We start from the raw sequence: 18,091 nt of genomic DNA, 5'->3' as shown, positions 1-18,091 counted from the left end.
TTATGGCTGCAAGGCAAAGTGTTGAGTAGCCAGTGAAATCGTGCCCATTTCAAACGGCCTCCTACTCAAATCTTGCTCGTACAATATGAATATTATTATTCTTTTTGGATATAAAACACTTTCTAGTTTCTAAAAGAGTTGGAATTATTTCTCTGAGTGAAACAGAAGTCCTTCTGCAGCACTTTTCCTGACCAGGAAGTGAAATGTCAGAAATCGATGCTCTTTTCAACTTGATGCCTATACATGGTCTTAACACTTAGGAGTCTGCTGACACTCTATACGCCTTCCTATTGGTGTAAAGAGGATGTCAGAGAATAATTTTTTTTGCTCCTCTTGGTCTGTGGTGGAAATAAACCCATTTCTTTGACGTGACCGTCCACTTCCGGTACTCTGAAGGAAGTGGGATTGACTTCTGTTTTGCCTTGGTAACGAACGGCTAACGTCTCCGGCTCAAATTTTTTTTGATACATGTGACCATATCATCGTAATGTAAGTTTTTTCAATATAGTTTAATCAGATTATTGAAACTTTATTCGGGAGTTTTGCCGTGTTCCGTCCTCTGACTGTGTTGACGTTGGAGAAATTTATGCCACTCGGCTAGTGCCAATGCTAATTGAAGAGGGACATTTGTCATTCTGAATCGAAACAACGACTCATCTGGACAGAGGACACGTTCTTCAACATTCTGATGAAAGATCAGCAAAAGTAAGACACATTTTATGATGTTATTTCATATATCTGTCGTGCATGTGAACTGGCCGTGGGCGCCCAATTATTTCTGTCTATTGTAGCTACGCTAATATAGCGATACATTTTGTTTGTGCTGTAAAACATTTAATAAATCGGAAATATTGTTTGGAATCACAAGATGCCTGTCTTTCAATTGCTGCAGACTATGTATTTTTCAGAAATGTTTTATGATGAGTAATTAGCTATTTGACGTTGGTGTCTGTAAATATTATGGCTGCTTTCGGTGCAATTTCGGATTGTAGCTGAAATGTAAACTATGGTTTATACATGAAATATGCAAATTTTTCGAACAAAACATATGCTATACAATAAATATGTTATCAGACTGTCCTCTGATGAATTTGTTTCTTGGTTAGTGGCTATTTATATCTTTATTTGGTCGAATTTGTGATAGCACCTGATGGAGTAAGAAACTGATGGAGTTAGAAAAAGTTGTGTCTTTTGCTAACGTGGTTAGCTAATAAAATTACATATTTTGTCTTCCCTGTAAAACATTTTAAAAATCGGACATGTTGGCTTGATTCACAAGATGTGCACCTTTCATCTGGTGTCTTGGACTTGTTAATGTGTGAAAGTTAAATATTAAAAAAAAATAGATTTTGAATTTCGCGCCCTGCACTTTGAGCTGGATGTTGTCATAAGTGTACCGGTGTCGGGCTGCCCCCGTAAATACAGGTAACAAGTGGAGGACAGAGGAGCCTCTTAAAGAAGAAGTTACAGGTTTGTGAGAGCCAGAAATCTTGCTTGTTTGTAGGTGACCAAATACTTATTTTCCACCATAATTTGCAAATAAATTCATTAAAAATCCTACAATGTGATTTTCTGGATTTTTTTTTTTCTCATTTTGTCTGTCATAGTTGAAGTGTACCTATGATGAAAATTACAGGCCTCTCTCATCTTTTTAAGTGGGAGAACTTTCACAATTGGTGGCTGACTAAATACTTTTTTGCCCCACTGTATGTATCAGAGAGGAAGAGGCGAAGCAAGAGGTTTCACTCGCCAAAATATGTCCAATATAAGTCCAATGCGTTTCTATGGGCTTATTTTGGGCATAAACTTGTTGTCTGTCTTCCCATCTTGGGACGACTCCAATTGTTAGGGTGGAAACATATGCATCTCATCATTATATACAGATCTCTGATAGTATATTCTGTTGGTCACATCAATTTACTTTTTAGAAACAATGTAACTGTTTGTTGACCTGTTTATTAGGGTCAGTTAGTCAGCAGAAAAATTGACCGAAATTTGCATCCCTCACTTCTACACAATCTAATATGACCCATGACCCTTCAAGCCAGCTCTATTTAGAACAAAAAGTAAGCAAAAATGTCCAGTCATCAAGCTAAGTAAGAGATCATTATTAAATATGTGAGAAGACAGAACTAGATCAGTGATAATTCAACACTCAATATTGAGTTGCAACTTTAACCAATAGCCTAACAAATGAAAAAATCTTACAAATAAAGTACAAATACTTTTGACTGTCTTCATTAAGACGCCCTCTATATAAAATTTCAGCCAGACTGCCAAGCCAGCCCGAGCCGACTGCACGCCCAACCCCCACCATTTTAGTCAATACCTCAACTCTCTCCCCATCATAACTTCCTTCCCATCTTTTTTTATGTCTCAAGGGAAAGGTTTGGAAAACAATTTTTTTATAAAAACACACACATGAACACACAAACAGTACACAATCCATATACAGTGCATTTGGAGTATTCATTATTCAGTATTCAAGTATTCAGAACCTTTGCGTTTTTCCAAATTTTGTTACATTACAGCCTTATTCTAAAATTGATTAAAATCCTCAATCTACACATGATGACAAAGCAAAAACTTGTTTTCTAAAAAATGTAGCTAAATTAAAAATACGTATATTATATTCACATACGCTTTCCTCAGTACTTTGTTGAAGAACCTTTGGCAGCAATTACTGCCTTGAGTCTTCTTGGGTATGATGCTACAAGCTTGGCACACCTGTATTTGGGGAGTTTCGTCCCATTCGTCTCTGAAGATCCCCACAGGCTCTGTCAGGTTGGATGGGGAGCGTTGCTGCACAGCTATTTTCAGGTCTTTCCAAAGATGTTCAATCAGGTTCAAATCCGGCCTCTGGCTGGGCCACTCAAGGACATTCAGAGACTTGTCCTGAAGCCACTCCTGTGTTGTCTTGGCTGTGTGCTTAGGGTCATTGTCCTGTTGTAAGGTGCACCATCGCCCCAGTCTGACGTCCTGAGCGCTCTGGAACAATAGGTCTACACGATCTTCATAATGCATTTCCTATAGAGATTTTTATAATTTTTTTGTATCGATGACGGTATTTGATTGGGGAATGGGGATACATTTTTATGATGGAAAATTATAATACACACACACACACAAACACTGTTTGTACTCATGTTAGAGTCAATTCTTTACTTGTATGTATTATTTGAAATAAAATATTTGTCTAGTTATAATGTATGAATTTTCTTTAACTGGTAAAAGGTTTGTAGTTTGTATGTTTCAGTAATTATTAACATGGTTAAATAGTCGTAAATCTCTTCTTGATTTAGCTTTTGGTATATTGGGCTTTTATTTATACATATTCTGTATTTCCACTGAAGAAAGCAATAATTCATCAACACACTACTGTAAATAAATGGATACTGTCATTCATTGTCTCTGATTGGGAGCCATATTTAAGGCAGCCATAGGCAGTAGGCTTTTGTGGGTAGTTGTCTATGTCTATGTTGCATGTTAGCACTTAGTCTTTTATAGCTTCACGTTCGTCTGTTTGTGGTTTTGTTTTTGCTCGTTTTCGTCTTTCAATAAAAGAAGATGTATTTTTCACACGCTGCGCCTTGGTCTCCTCACTACGACGATCGTGACAGAACTACCCACCACAAAAGGACCAAGCAGCGTGTCAAGCAGCAGCAGGAACAACATACACAGGATTCCTGGACATGGAAGGAAATTTTGGAGGGAAAAGGACACTGGGCTCACATTAGAGAATATTGCCGCTCTCGGGAAGAGATGGAGGCAGCTAAAGCCCAGGAGCGGTGGTATGAGGAGGCAGCACGGAGGCGTGGCTGGAAACCCCTGAAGAAACCCCAAAAATGTCTTGGGGGGGGAAATAAAGGATAGTGTGGCGAAGTCAGGTAGGTGACCTGCGCCCACTTCCCATGCTTACCGTGGAGAGCGGGAGTACGGGCAGACACTGTGTTATGCGGCAGAGCGCATGGTGTCTCCTGTACATGTGCATAGCCCGGAGCGGTACATACCAGCTCCTTGTATCGGCCGGGCTAGATTGAGTATTGAGCCGGATGTCATGAAGCCGGCCCAATGCATCTGGCCTCCAGTGCGTCTCCTCGGGCCGGCATACACGGCACCAGCCTTACGCTTCGAACACACCGACTGCGTCGTTGCGTTTCGATACACCAGAAGTACATTCATTTCCAATGGAACGCTGCATTTGCCTTGCAACATTGCGTTGCAGAGGTAGTTGCAGTGCGTTCTGTGTGGTGCATACGTTCGATAAATCGAACGTATGCATCAAATTGTATGAGTGGACTTGACAGAAAGTAGCAAAATATGAATGTAGATCTTTTTTTTGCACACATTCAGAAAAATTTGGGATTACATAAAAACAGTTTGATTGCATAATTTCTTTACATTTTTTATTTATTTATTTGCCAAGTATATTATTTATTCGATGACATCCTCAAATGAATTGTGAGAGCCTATAATATAATTTCCCCCCAATATGCAGTTTTGGAGCGAAATGCAATAATAAATAGTCAAGATAGGCAGAGTAGGCTCTTTCAACAATGAGACCAACGTGGAAGGTGGTATGACTATTTCTTTCACACACACCTCATTGGCTAGGTTAGCAAGCTAGGTTAGCTAGCTAGCTAACGCTAACTAGCCACATCTAGCACAAGCTCACTACTAAACTGACCTGGCAATCCTACTATCGTGGACACTTGTCTCCAAGCAGCATTTTTTGCGTTTATGTCCCTGTAGCTGTCAGCAGTTGTGTCAAAAAGACACGGTTTTGAGGATACTGCGAAAATGATTCTCTCCTCCATGTGTCCAACCGCATGCGACCATTTGCAAAAGGTACATGCATCAGTATAGTTGCCTAGCTGCGCAAAATGTTATGCAGCAGTGATGCAATGACGCAGTCGGTGTGTTCGAAGCGTTACGCATGGTGTCCCCGGTTCGCCTACACAGCCCAGTGCGGGTTATTCCACCTCCCCGCATTGGTCGGGCTACGGGGAGCATACAACCAGGTGAGGTTGGGCAGGCTCAGTGCTCAAGGGAGCCAGTACGCCTGCACGGTCCTGTATTTCCGGCGCCACCTCCCCGCCCCAGCCCAGTACCACCAGTGCCTACACCACGCACCAGGCTTCCTGTGCGTCACCAGAGCCCTGTTCCTCCTCCACGCACTAGCCCTGTGGTGCGTGTCTCCAGCCCATTACCACCAGTGCCTACACCACGCACCAAGCCTCCTGTGCGTCTCCAGAGTCCTGTGTGTCCTGTTGCTGCTCCCCGCACTAGCCTGAAGGTGCGTGTCCTTATCCCGGTATCTCCAGTTCCGGTACCACGCACCAGGCCTACAGTGCGCCTCAGCCGGCCGTCTGCCCAACGCCGTCTGAGCCGCCCGTCTGCCCAACGCCGTCTGAGCCGCCCGTCTGTCCTGAGCCTTCAGGGCCGCCCGTCTGTCCTGAGCCTTCAGGGCCGCCCGTCTGTCCTGAGCCGCCAGAGCCTTCCGCCAGACAGGAGCCGCCAGAGCCTTCCGCCAGACAGGAGCCGCCAGAGCCTTCCGCCAGACAGGAGCCGCCAGAGCCTTCCGCCAGACAGGAGCCGCCAGAGCCTTCCGCCAGACAGGAGCCGCCAGAGCCTTCCGCCAGAAAGGAGCCGCCAGAGCCGTCGGCCAGCCATGACCAGCCAGAGCCGTCGACCAGCCAGAGCCGTCGGCCAGCCATGACCAGCCAGAGCCGTCGGCCAGCCATGACCAGCCAGAGCCGCCGGTCAGCCAGGATCTGCCAGAGCCGCCAAAGCGGGTATTGACAATGGTGGAGTGGGGGCCACGTCCCGCACCCGAGCCGCCGCCATAATGAGGCCCACCCCGGACCCTCCCCTTCTGTGTCAGGTTTTACGGCCGGAGTCCGCACCGTTGGGGGGGGGGGGGTACTGTCACGCCCTGGCCTTTATCTTTGTTTTCTGTAATAGTTTGGTTAGGCCAGGGTGTGACAGGGGGGATGTTTGTTTGTTTTTGTCTCGTCTTGGGTGGTTGTATGGTATAGAGGGTTTAGGTAGAGTAGATGGGTTTGAGTGTAGGTGTCTAGGTATGTCTATGGTTGCCTGAATGGTTCTCAATCAGACAGCTGTCATTCATTGTCTCTGATTGGGAGCCATATTTAAGGCAGCCATAGGCAGTAGGCTTTTGTGGGTAGTTGTCTGTTGCATGTTAGCACTTAGTCTTTTATAGCTTCACGTTCGTCTGTTTGTTTTGTTTTCGTTCGTTTTCGTCTTCCAATAAAATATGCATTTTTCACACGCTGCGCCTTGGTCTCCTCACTACGACGATCGTGACAGATACTACCTGTTATAAAACAGAAATTGCTCTCCGTAAATAAATGGTGATAAATATAATTCGGCTCGGGGTTTCACAGCCCTATAATAAAGATACTGACACACCCTGATCTGTTACATGTGTCTTTGTGCTTGTCTCCACCCCCCTCCAGGTGTCGCCCATCTTCCCCATTATCCCCAGTGTATTTATGCCTGTGTTCTCTGTTTGTCTGTTGCCAGTTCGTTTTGTTTCGTCAAGCCTACCAGCATTTTTCCCATGCTCCTGTCTTTCTCTAGTTCCTGTTTCTTAGTTTTCCCGGTTTTGACCATTTTGCATGCCCTGACCCTGCCCGCCGTTCTGTACCTTGTTACACCACCCTGGATTACTGACCTCTGCCTGTCCTAACCCTGAGCCTGCCTGCCGTTCTGTACCTTTTGGACTCTGCTCTGGATTACTGACCTCTGCCTGCCCTTGACCTGTCGTTTGCCTGCCCCCCGTTTTTGTAATAAATTGTTGTTACTTCGAAACTGTCTGCATCTGGATCTTCTCCTGAGCCATGACAGATACAAGTTATATTACTTAAAAAGGGTTTACTTACACCCTATGGGTATAATATGTTGGGAATAGTGGCATTGGAGAGTCTGATATTAATTAAATACCCTAAGCTATATTAAATGTCAGCAGCAATTTCCAGTGAGAAATGCTCAGTTTGAAGACATTCGGCTATGAGTTTCACAACCCTAGGATAATGATACAAGTTATATCATCTTAAAAAGGGTTTATTTACAACCTCTGGAGAATAACATGTTGGGCAAAGTGATATAGGAGAGTCTGACATATAACCCCTAACTTGAGTTCAGTCTTCGCAAATGAGAACCAAGAGGGGCCTAGCTTCGTCCTTCATGAATGGGAAAGGCCTCGATTGTAGGCCATAGAAAATCTGACATCCATCTCATTAGATCAGAACAGGATCGATCAACAGTGATTCATATTACTGGTTTGCATCCTAAAATAACACTTTAAACAGGTTGCTTGTAAATGTGTGATGTGTTTGTTTTGGGTCCACACTGGTAAGTTTACTTATGTAAATTAGACAGTCACATCTTCTGAAACACTGGTCAGGGAATAACACTTTCCATTCAGCTTCAGGCAACTTTGATGTAAGGCTTGATCCCACCTGTAGTGACTACTTCTAGCCGTTATGCCCATTGTTGCTTATTGATTGTTCACTAGATATATCAATGTAGTTACACCCAACACAATGTTGACAAACAGAATGCTTCCCACCACTAGATCACATAACTAGACGTGAGCTGGGCGGGATCCCAACGCTGCCACCAATGTAGCGGAAGAAAGTGAAAGCTGCAACAAGGACTCTAACCAGGGCTCATACGTGGACTCTAATGGCCGTTGTCATGAAAGCCTAGTACGCCTCTGGGCAGAGACAGTAGGTCTACAATGCTGGCATATGTTACAATAGCCTAAGTATATAACATGATTGACCCGACCATAATAATCATCGTGAAACGGCCTTGGAAGTGCCATTTGTGCAAGCCAACGTAATTCGTTATTTTACATTAACATGTTTAACTGCATTGATATGGCTTAATTGATTATAGTCCAGACTCGTTATAGTGGCAAATACCATGCAGTTGCAGTTTCCCATTAAAATGTATCCCCCTTCCCCAATCAAATACCTTCATCGATTCCACACAAAAAAACAAATACAGCTTTTTACTCCAATCTGGCAACCCTCATAAAATCCAACATACCACCAGTATCCCAAAGTATTAAGCGAAAACAAGCATAGAAAACAGCATTGGCATTAATAGTCAAATATAATATAATAGTAGCCTTATGTTTTTATTTTAAGTATTTCGGCGACAACCTGGGTGATTTACAATATTGGGTTGTAAACATATTTTGTTTTTTGACATAAATGTGGGACACAAAACTAAAAGCAGTGTAGAACACTATTGCTCAAAATGCATTGCTCCAATAACTTTCCTAAGATTGTTCTGAAGTTTGTCCCCCCGCCCCCAAAATGTATTTTTCTATGAATGAAGTCTCACAGTGTATTTTCCTACGAATTAAGCCACACAGAAATGTGCTTTCTGTCACATGAATTAAGCCACAATCTGCTGAAATATGTTTTGTAAATATTTGCAGGAATTGAGTGTGAGATTGTTGTTTCTATGGATGGGTTTTTACAAGGCTACTTTGAAGCAAGGTAAGACATGCCTCATTATTTGAAATAAAGTTGAGATTGAGATGAGACTGAGAAATAACTCCTTTTTAAATCATAGCCACAGAAGTTTGTAACACAGGATTGCATTTAGAATTTGTATTTGTTGAACAATGACTGTGCTTACAAAAGCAGGTTTCACTCCAATAGCCCACAGGCTTTTTAATGAGCTACTCTAGGCTATTCCGCTCATCAAACTAGACTCTTTATGCTGTGCCTGCGTGATAAATAAAATGACAACGAAAATACAAACATGCCAATTTAATTCCACACAATTATGAAAATTAACCTATAGACCAACAATGCAATAGAATGACTCGCAAATAAACTCAGTAAAAAAAGGAACATCTCTTTTTCAGGACCCTGTCTTTCAAAGATAATTCGTAAAAATCCAAATAACTTCAGATCTTCATTAAAGGGTTTAAACACTATTTCCCATGCTTGTTCAATGAAACAATTCATGAACATGCACCTGTGGAACGGTCATTAAGACACTAACAGCTTACAGACGGTAGGCAATTAAGGTCATTAATCAAGGTCTGAAAACTTAGGACACTAAAGAGGCCTTTCTACTGACTCTGAAATACACCAAAAGAAGGATACCCAGGATCCCTTCTCATCTGCGTGAACGTGCCTTAGGCATGCTGCAAGGAGGCATGAGGACTGCAGATGTGGCCAGGGCAATAAATTGAAATGTCCGTCCTGTGAGATGCCTAAGACAGCGATTTAGGGAGACAGGATGGACAGCTGATCGTCCTCGCAGTGGAAGACCATGTGTAACAACACCTGCACAGGATCGGTACATCCGAACATCACACCTGCGGGACAGGTACAGGATGGCAACAACAACTGCACGAGTTACACCAGGAACGCACAATCCCTCCATCAGTGCTCAGGCAATCAGCAATAGGCTGAGAGGCTGGACTGAGGGCTTGTAGGCCTGTTGTAAGGCAGGTCCTCACCAGACATCACCGGCAACAACGTCCCCTATGGGCACAAACCCACTGTCGCTGGACCAGACAGGACTGGCAAAAAGTGCTCTTCACTGACGAGTTGCGGTTTTGTCTCACCAGGGGTGATGGTCGGATTCACGTTTATCGTCGAAGGAATGAGCGTTACACTGAGGCCTGTACTCTGGAGCGGGATCGATTTGGAGGTGGATGGTCTGTCATGGTCTGGGGCGGTGTGTCACAGCATCATCGGACTGAGCTAGTTGTCATCGTAGGCAATCTCAACGCTGTGCGTTACAGGGAAGACAACCTCCTTCCTAATGTGGTACCCTTCCTGCAGGCTCATCCTGACATGACCCTCCAGCATGACAATGCCACCAGCCATACTGCTCGTTCTGTGCCTGATTTCCTTCAAAACAGGATTGTCAGTGTTCTCCCATGGCCAGCGAAGCGCTCGGATCTCAATCCCATTGAGCACGTCTGGAACCTGTTGGATCGGAGGGTGAGGACTAGGGCCATTCCCCCCAGAAATGTCCGGGAACTTGCAGGTGCCTTGGTGGAAGAGTGGGGTAACATCTCACAGCAAGAACTGGCAAATCTGGTGCAGTCCATGACTTAATGCAGCAGGTGGCCAGATACTGACTGTTACTTTTGATTTTGATTTTGACCCCCCCTTTGTTCAGGGACACGTTATTCCATTTCTGTTAGTCACTTGTCTGTGCAACTTGTTCAGTTTATGTCTCAGTTGTTTAATCTTATGTTCATACAAATATTTACACATGTTAAGTTTGCTGAAAATAAACGCAGTTGACAGTGAGAGGACGTTTCTTTTTTTGCTGAGTTTATATCAGGGATGATACTTTACCACCACTAGAGAGCAGTATGTTACCACAGTAATATTCTCTGTTGGAATGACACTGCTCAGGCTGGATTTCATAAACACACACGCAAGAAAAATAAGTAATATAAAGGAAAAGTAATAATAACCTTACTGAAAATAGTTAAAGTAAAGGTAAAGTAACATTGCTAAGGAGTAAAGCAATCAAGCTGAAATCTACATCTATAGGAGAAATTCTGTCTAGTCATTGTGTAACCATGATTTTCTGAGGAGAGAAAAAAAAACACTGTACAAAGGGGAAGTGCATGAACTCTGAGTTGTTATGGTAGTAGCACACACCCAGTCCCAGGTATGAACACACACAGCAGTGGTTATTATGACATTACTTTGGAAGCAGAGAGAGGTTACAGAGAAACCACTGGCACGTCATTCCTATGTTTAGTTTCTGTGTGCTTTTTTGAGTCAGTTGCACTTGTACTGAGATGAGCAAATTACTTCATTCTTTTGTTTTGGAATGGTTGGACATAAAGACTTTTTTGATTTTCCTCTGTGTTTTCTTGGTACTTGCCGACCTCCTGAAAAACAAAACTCCAAAGAATTTTCCTCCTGGACCTTGGTCATGGCCTTTCGTTGGCAACATGTTTCAATTTGATCCTGCTAAGATGCATCTTCAGTTTGAAGAGGTGGGTTTACTAAACGCTAGCCTGAGGATCATTCTGTTTGTGCTATCATTCCAACTCCTTGTCAATCATTGTCAAGCCAGACAAATGTTTGGCTTGACAATGAGCAATGGAGTTGGCAAGAGCACAATCAGATATGGCACCAGGCTAACTTAATGCTGCTTAGCACTCTTTTGATGACAAACTTTGTTTGTTTTTGTTCTTCTTGTAGTGTGAAAAAAAATATGGAAAGATTTTCAGCCTTCGAATTCCTTCGGCAAACCAAGGGTCAAAGTGGGTTATTCTGAGTGGATACGAGATGGTGAAAGAGGCCTTGGTCCACAATGGCGACAGTTTTGTAGATCGTCCCTCCATTCCCTTATTTGAAGCTATATATGTTGGAAGTCAAGCAATGGGAAGTAAAGGTAACGCTCACTTGCTTTATACTTGTCACACCCTGATTTGTTTCACCTGTCCTTGTGCTTGTCTCCACCCCACTCCAGGAGTCGCCCATCTTCCCCATTATCCCCTGGGTATTTATACCTGTGTTTTCTGTCTGTCTGTTTCCAGTTCGTCTTGTTTTTTCAAGTCAACTAGTGTTTTGTCTCAGCGCCTGCCTTTCCCCAGTCTCTCTTTTTCTTGTTCTCCTGGTTTTGACCCTTGCCTGTCCTGACTCTGAGCCTGCCTGCTGTCCTGTGTCTTTTCCACTTCTCTCAATTATCGTCCTCTTCCATGACCTGACCTTTGGCCTTCAGTACATTGTCATCATCTTACAGTTATTAACTGATAATTGATTATGGATCATAACGATAATTAAATATTGTAGAAATATTACATATTTGTACACTTTGACTGTGTTAGTGTCAATCCTTAAAAATGGAAAGGTTGGGGGTTTGATCCCCGTTCAAGTCCTACCAAAGACTCCAAAAAATGGGACCTCATGCCTCTTTGCTTGGCCATTAGTATGAAGGAGATGGATAGGGGTAACGCTCTGACAGGCTAGAATCCTGTCTAGGGTGTGAATTCTTACATCAAGCTGCCTCACGCTTGAGAAACAGGAGATGCTCCTGCCATTATTGGCTGTTCTGACTCCGAAAAGGCTACTTTTCAAGGCTTACTTACATCTTTGCGTGTACGGTACAAGTTAAGGCTTCTTCACTGAAAGCTGTTCTTACACTTAGGTGTGATTATGTCGAACGGGTATCCATGGAAGCAACAGAGGAGGTTTGCTCTCTCTACGCTGAGGAACTTTGGACTGGGCAAGAAGAGTCTGGAGCCATCCATCCAGGTTGAAGCGCAGTGTTTGAATGAAGCCATTCAGAGTGAACAAGGTACAGTGGAAACTTGATATGGTTACAGTTCAAATCAAACTCTATTGTCCCAGCAAGGAAATTCATATACTTGTCAGAAACAGATTTGGGAAGACACCGCACTGGCATTGTTGTTAAGTTTACACATGAGTTGCCTCTGTTTTGGATGCAACAGACATATAGCGATAACTGTTTCGATTTTCACGGTGAAAAGTCCAAGCACCAGGCAAAAAATACAAAGCTGCGGTGCTTACAGAGAAGTTTTGCAGACTGAAGTTCAGTGTAGAGATATAAAACGTTTTTAGATACCCCTACCTGAGGTATAACAAAACATTAAAAATGTTCCATAGCTTTAAGGTCTCCCATATATGAAGTGGAGGGTTCTGTAAAAATATTTTACTGAAAAAGTGGTTACATATATAGATGTTGTGACACACACACCCTTAACCCCCTAATGCTGATGTCAGCGCCCCCACGTAAATCTAATTATCATAATAAAAGAATACCCAGAAAAATCCATCAGTTTAACCTTTGACCTAAAATTTCCGCACACCTGTGGAAATCAAATGAACATAATACTAAAAATCAAAATCCATTTGTTTAAGCTAGTTTTTTTGTATGGGCTGCTTCTCAAATACCGCTTCCGCCGATATCTGCCTTCCGCATCTGCAGTGAAAGGTTGCAGAGCCAGAGTGATGTTTGTCAGACCATGAGATGTCCCGAAAATTGGTCTTCTCACGAAAACATCTCTAAGGAAATGTGAGACACTCATGAACAAGATGGTATTACCGCACAAGCGTCTTGGGACTCGTCTGAAGTCGGTACAGCCGATCAGCCAGTGTCCGAACAGTTTGGGCTATACACTAATATTAGTATTATTTATTTGTATTTATTTTTTAAACATATTTTACCCCCTTTTTCTCCCCAATTTTGTGATATCCAATTAGAAGTTATGATCTTGTCTCAACGCTGCAACTCCCCAATGGACTCGGGAGAGGCGATGGTTGAGAGCCATGCGTCCTCTGAAACATGACCTGCCAAACCGCACTGCTTCTTGACACACTGCTCACTTAACCCAGAGGCCAGCTGCACCAATGTGTCAGAGGAAACACCGTCTAACTGACGACCGGAGTCAGTTGGACTACCCTAACCCGGACAACGCTGGGCCAATTGAGCTGTTGTCCTTGAGAACTATGATAAAAATCATTGTTCGATTTTTAATATTCACTCCAAGGCCATTGAATTTATTCATCTTTTGAGCTTTATGGACTTTATCCAACATGTTACAGGGCCCACCCATTACCGGGACCATCCTCTGGACCTGGTTATTACCAAGGGCCTTCCAATTGACATATCCTCTACTGTTGATTTTGCATTATCTGATCACCACCTTGTATTTTTGACTACCTTTTGCCCACAGCAGAGGGTAATCTTGAATGCATTATTAAGAAACGTTATCTTACCTGTGAAGTTGCTACAGATTTTTATTGAGTATATGAACAATGCTCCCTCACCTATTCTTCCTTCCTCTTGTCATAGTTTTGTCAGTCTTCTTTTAGTTGACTTTAATAGCAAATGAATAGCTCCAGTAAAGTTGAAAAAAGCCAGATCCAAACGGAGAGCCCCTTGGATTAGTGAGGAAATGAATGAATTAAAGAGATATTACAGAAAGGCAGAGCAGAAGTTGCAGGTCCATTATGATATTCTAAGAGAGCAACTTGGCATATATAACAAGGCAATTAGAAATGCCAGGTGACCTCATTTTTCTAACTTGATCACTAATAATCAGAATAATTCGAGAGTGCTCTTTTCGAGCATTGATGGCCTGATAAATCTTACCCCCGCAAACGTATGGGAACTTTCCTCCACATCTAAATGTGATGAGTTTACGGCATATTTCAAAGATAAGATAGCAAACATTAGGCTGGGTATCAGTGAAGCAAGACCTGATAAGAAGTTGATGTGCCCTAGCCTACCACGCAAATGCACTATGGATTTATTTTCCCTGGTTGACACAGACATTCCCAGGAAAGTGATATCACAATTTAAGCCTTCTACATGCCTTCTTGATCCTATCCCCACCGCCTTCTTCAAACCAGTTTTTAATTGCATGCCTGAAGAAGTGCAAGCTATTGTTAATCACTCCCTGTTCACAGGTTTGGTTAAGGCCCTTTCCTGTGAGCTTGACAATGCCCCGTGCACAAAGTGAGGTCCATACAGAAATGGTTTGTTGAGATCGATGTGGAAGAACTTGACTGGCCTGCACAGAGCCCTGACCTCAACCTCATCGAACACCTTTGGGCTGAATTGAGATGCCGACTGCAAGCCAGGCCTAATCGCCCAACATCAGTGCCTGACCTCATTAATGCTCTTGTGGCTGAATGGAAGAAAGTTCCTGCAGCAATGTTCCAACAGCTAGTGGAAAGCCTTCCCAGAAGAGTGAAGGCAGTTAGAGCACCAAAGGGAAGACCAACTCCATACTAATGCCCATTATTTTTGGAATGAGACGTTCGACGGGCACATACTTTCGGTCATGTAATGTAGTTGAAGTTCAAAAGAATTGTCTTGAGTACAGGTCATAAGTATGGTACACTAATCTGAAAAATATCTCTAATTTAAAACATGTACAGAGGTAATTGAACCACAAGTTAAGTGTGATGTCGCAGCCATATTGGATATTGGACACCATATTGGATTTGGAGGGGTGGGGCAAACATAATGTAGATAGTCCATGTAGGAACGTTTGATTGAAATAAATGAGTGTTCAGTGTCTGGGCCCACTTGCCTTAGAGCTGATTGCAATAGCCACAACATCAAAAAAACGTAACTGTATGCATTTTTGTCAGGCAGGACCATGCAGCACTGAATGAGAGCAAATTTGACCTGGAAGTTGTCTATTGAACAGCTATCAGAAAGTTACATTTGTATTCATAGTTAATATTTGCTCCTATTCTATCTGTGTGTTTACAGGTCTATATTTCCAAAATCCTTTAAGATATCCTAATGCTGTTTGTTTGTATATGTAGGGCAGACAATTGACTACTTGTATTCAACATTTTTGCAAAATCAGAGCTTGCAATATTGGGCCACATGAGCTTATGTATACAACCATCAATTTCATATATTGGAGACCTTGGAGGGAAAAAAACATGGTTGTGCTTTGTTATACCTCTGGTAGGGGTATCTCAGAAACGAATGCCATTTTTGAGGATTGGCCACTAGCCTATATGGTGACATTTGACTTTTGATGTAAGCCATATTGCTTTTGTGGGGAATAAGGTTGCTTTTGTCCCATGCAGGAAAACCCTTCAGCCCGCAGATACTGATGAACAATGCTGTTTCCAATGTGATCTGCTGTCTTGTGTTTGGTGACCGCTTTGAATACAGCGATGACCAATTCCAAACCCTCCTGAAAACAATGAACGAGATTGTTTACTTGGAAGGAGGCTTTTGGGCCGGGGTAAGTCTCTCCCTCATTCTATTTGTAGACTGCTTCAACCTTATGTGGTTATGATGTCATAAGGTGAATGCACCAATTTGTAAGTCGCTCTGGATAAGAGCGTCTGCTAAATGACTTAAATGTAATGTAAATGTTACTTACTTTGACTTGTTGAGTACAACTGTCTACCCTAGAGGAGAAAATAATATTAAATTCACTAATAGATTTTTTTTAAATGGAAGTATTATGGCCATCCATCAATCAGGAAATCTGACTGGACTGGACTGAAGTTTTCCATTGAACCTAACTTTGTCAGAAACATACTGGCCGTAGCTCTTTTTGCCTCAAAAACCCTATCTAAATCAACCTAGAACCATGAAAAAAATGTATATTAACTTTTGGTCATGTAGTGCATGTAAAGGCTAATGGATAATAGTAAAATCATCTGTTAGATCATATTGATAAAAAATATCCATAGCCCAACTCAACATCAATTAATGAAAAAAAATAATAATCTGCTATGATTAAATATATATAAATTAGAGCCACTGTATTTGTTCTATTGGTCATAAATGTGACTGCTCAGATAATTTCACATATCACGAGCTTCATAGATTCAATGTATTCAAATTGAAGGCACATAATATAAACTATACCCTTTAATTATATTTACAAAGAAAATAGTAGCCTAGTGGTTAGAGCGTTGGACTAGCAACCGAAAGGTTGCAATATTGAATCCCTGAGCTGACAAGGTAAAAATCTGTCATTCTGCCCCTGAACAAGGCAGTTAACCCACTGTTCCTAGGCCGTCATTGAAAATAAGAATTTGTAAGGCTAGGCGTCCTGCTAGAAGGACAACTTCCACTGAAACTGGAGGGCGCACAATAGCAAATAAATAATCATACAAATTATGGATATTTAACATTTAGGTACATGCAAGTGTCTTATATTGGTTGAAAGCTTAAATTCTTGTTAATCTAACTGCACTCTCCGATTTACAGTAGCCATTACAGCAAAAGCATGCCATGCGATTGTTTGAGGACGGCGCCCCACATCAAAACATTTTTCCACCGGCACAGGTTTCATAAATTGACAAATAGCGATTTAAATATTCACTTACGTTTTGAAAATCTTCTTCTGATTTGTCATCCAAAGGGTCCCAGCTATAACAGGTAGTGTCGTTTTGTTAGATAAAATCATTCTTTATATCCCGAAAAGTCAGTTGAGTTGGCGCCATCGATTTGATTAACCACTCGTTCAACATGCAGAGAAAGGATTCTGAAAATCTACCCCTAAACTTTGTTTCAACAAGTCAAAATACATTTCTATTTACTCCTCAGATACCCTAAAATGTAATCAAGCTATAATATTTCTTACGGAAAGAAGTATGTTCAATAGGAAACCAATTTTAGCAGGTGCGTTCTGTCTTCATCGTGCATGCATACACAAATTTCCAAGACTGTGTCCCTTTACTAAAACTGATATTTCGTTTTGAAAGTTACAAGCCTGAAACGTTGAACATAGACTGCTGAAACCCTGTGGAAGCCATAGGAATTGCATCCTGGGTGCTAGAATTCAGTATGCCCCTATAAATTCCATTGTAAGAGCATGGGCTCTCAAATTCCGTTTGGATTTTCTTTGGTTTTTCTCCTACCATATCTATTGTGTTAAATTCTCCTACATTATTTAAAAATTTCTACAAACTTCAGTGTTTTCTTTCCAATGGTACCAATTATATGCACATCCTGGCTTCAGGGCCTGAGCAACAGGCAGTTTACTTTGGGCACGTCATTCAGGCGGAAATTGAGACTTGCCTAGTTAAATAAATAATAATTAAAATTACATACTTCTGGTGCCAAATTCATCTGTAAAAGTACATCTACAATTATGTCAGATCGTGAAAAGCGAGTTCAAATACATTTTTACCTGCCCACATATTTTTTTTTACTTACGCACTGAAGAATTCAGCGTGGACCAGATTGAGGCGCTCTCTCCACTATTTATTGTTTCAGCAGTGAGGAGTCACCCTCTTTCTATAATTCTTTTGTAAGTTATCTGCAGAAAAACGTTGTTATGAGTTCAAAAATCAGCAAGAGCTGTTCGTTTGCAAACAACCCATCACTAATCAGATTGGTAATGGGCCTTAAACCTTTAATGGTTGAAAATGTAACCATGTCCATTTCATTAGTTTTTTTCCCTGTCATCACGACCAGGTTGGACGTTTTTGTTTAGGCCTCTGATAGTGCAAGTAATATAAATCATCAAGTTTTCATTCAAATGCTTTAACATACAAATGCCTAGCTGCCAACATGCTTTTTCCAACCTCTTGTAAAACAAGGTAAG

At 41.9% G+C, this 18,091-nt stretch overlaps 1 protein-coding gene across 1 annotated transcript; it reads left to right on the top strand.

The window, feature by feature from the left end:
- The first annotated feature begins 10,674 nt into the window (after positions 1–10,674).
- Positions 10,675–17,435, top strand: LOC129855584 (cytochrome P450 2J1-like). The gene is made up of 4 exons (XM_055923406.1): positions 10,675–11,023; positions 11,232–11,424; positions 12,181–12,330; positions 15,609–17,435. Exons 1-4 carry the CDS (start codon positions 10,823–10,825, stop codon positions 15,821–15,823), a joined length of 759 nt encoding a protein of 252 aa, XP_055779381.1. The 5' UTR covers positions 10,675–10,822; the 3' UTR covers positions 15,824–17,435.
- The last annotated feature ends 656 nt before the right edge of the window (positions 17,436–18,091 follow it).

This window comes from Salvelinus fontinalis, chromosome 5 (assembly GCF_029448725.1).
Source record: "Salvelinus fontinalis isolate EN_2023a chromosome 5, ASM2944872v1, whole genome shotgun sequence".
NCBI lineage: Eukaryota > Metazoa > Chordata > Actinopteri > Salmoniformes > Salmonidae > Salvelinus > Salvelinus fontinalis.
The sequence above is the reverse complement of the archived record's forward strand: the minus strand, read 5'-3'. Positions and strand labels throughout refer to the sequence as shown.

Coding starts and splice junctions, on each gene's coding strand:
- LOC129855584 (XM_055923406.1), top strand. CDS start 10,823: ATGAGCAAATTACTTCATTCTTTTGTTTTGGAATGGTTGGACATAAAG. Junction 11,024..11,231: donor TGCATCTTCAGTTTGAAGAG/GTGGGTTTACTA, acceptor TTCTTCTTGTAG/TGTGAAAAAAAATATGGAAA. Junction 11,425..12,180: donor TCAAGCAATGGGAAGTAAAG/GTAACGCTCACT, acceptor TCTTACACTTAG/GTGTGATTATGTCGAACGGG.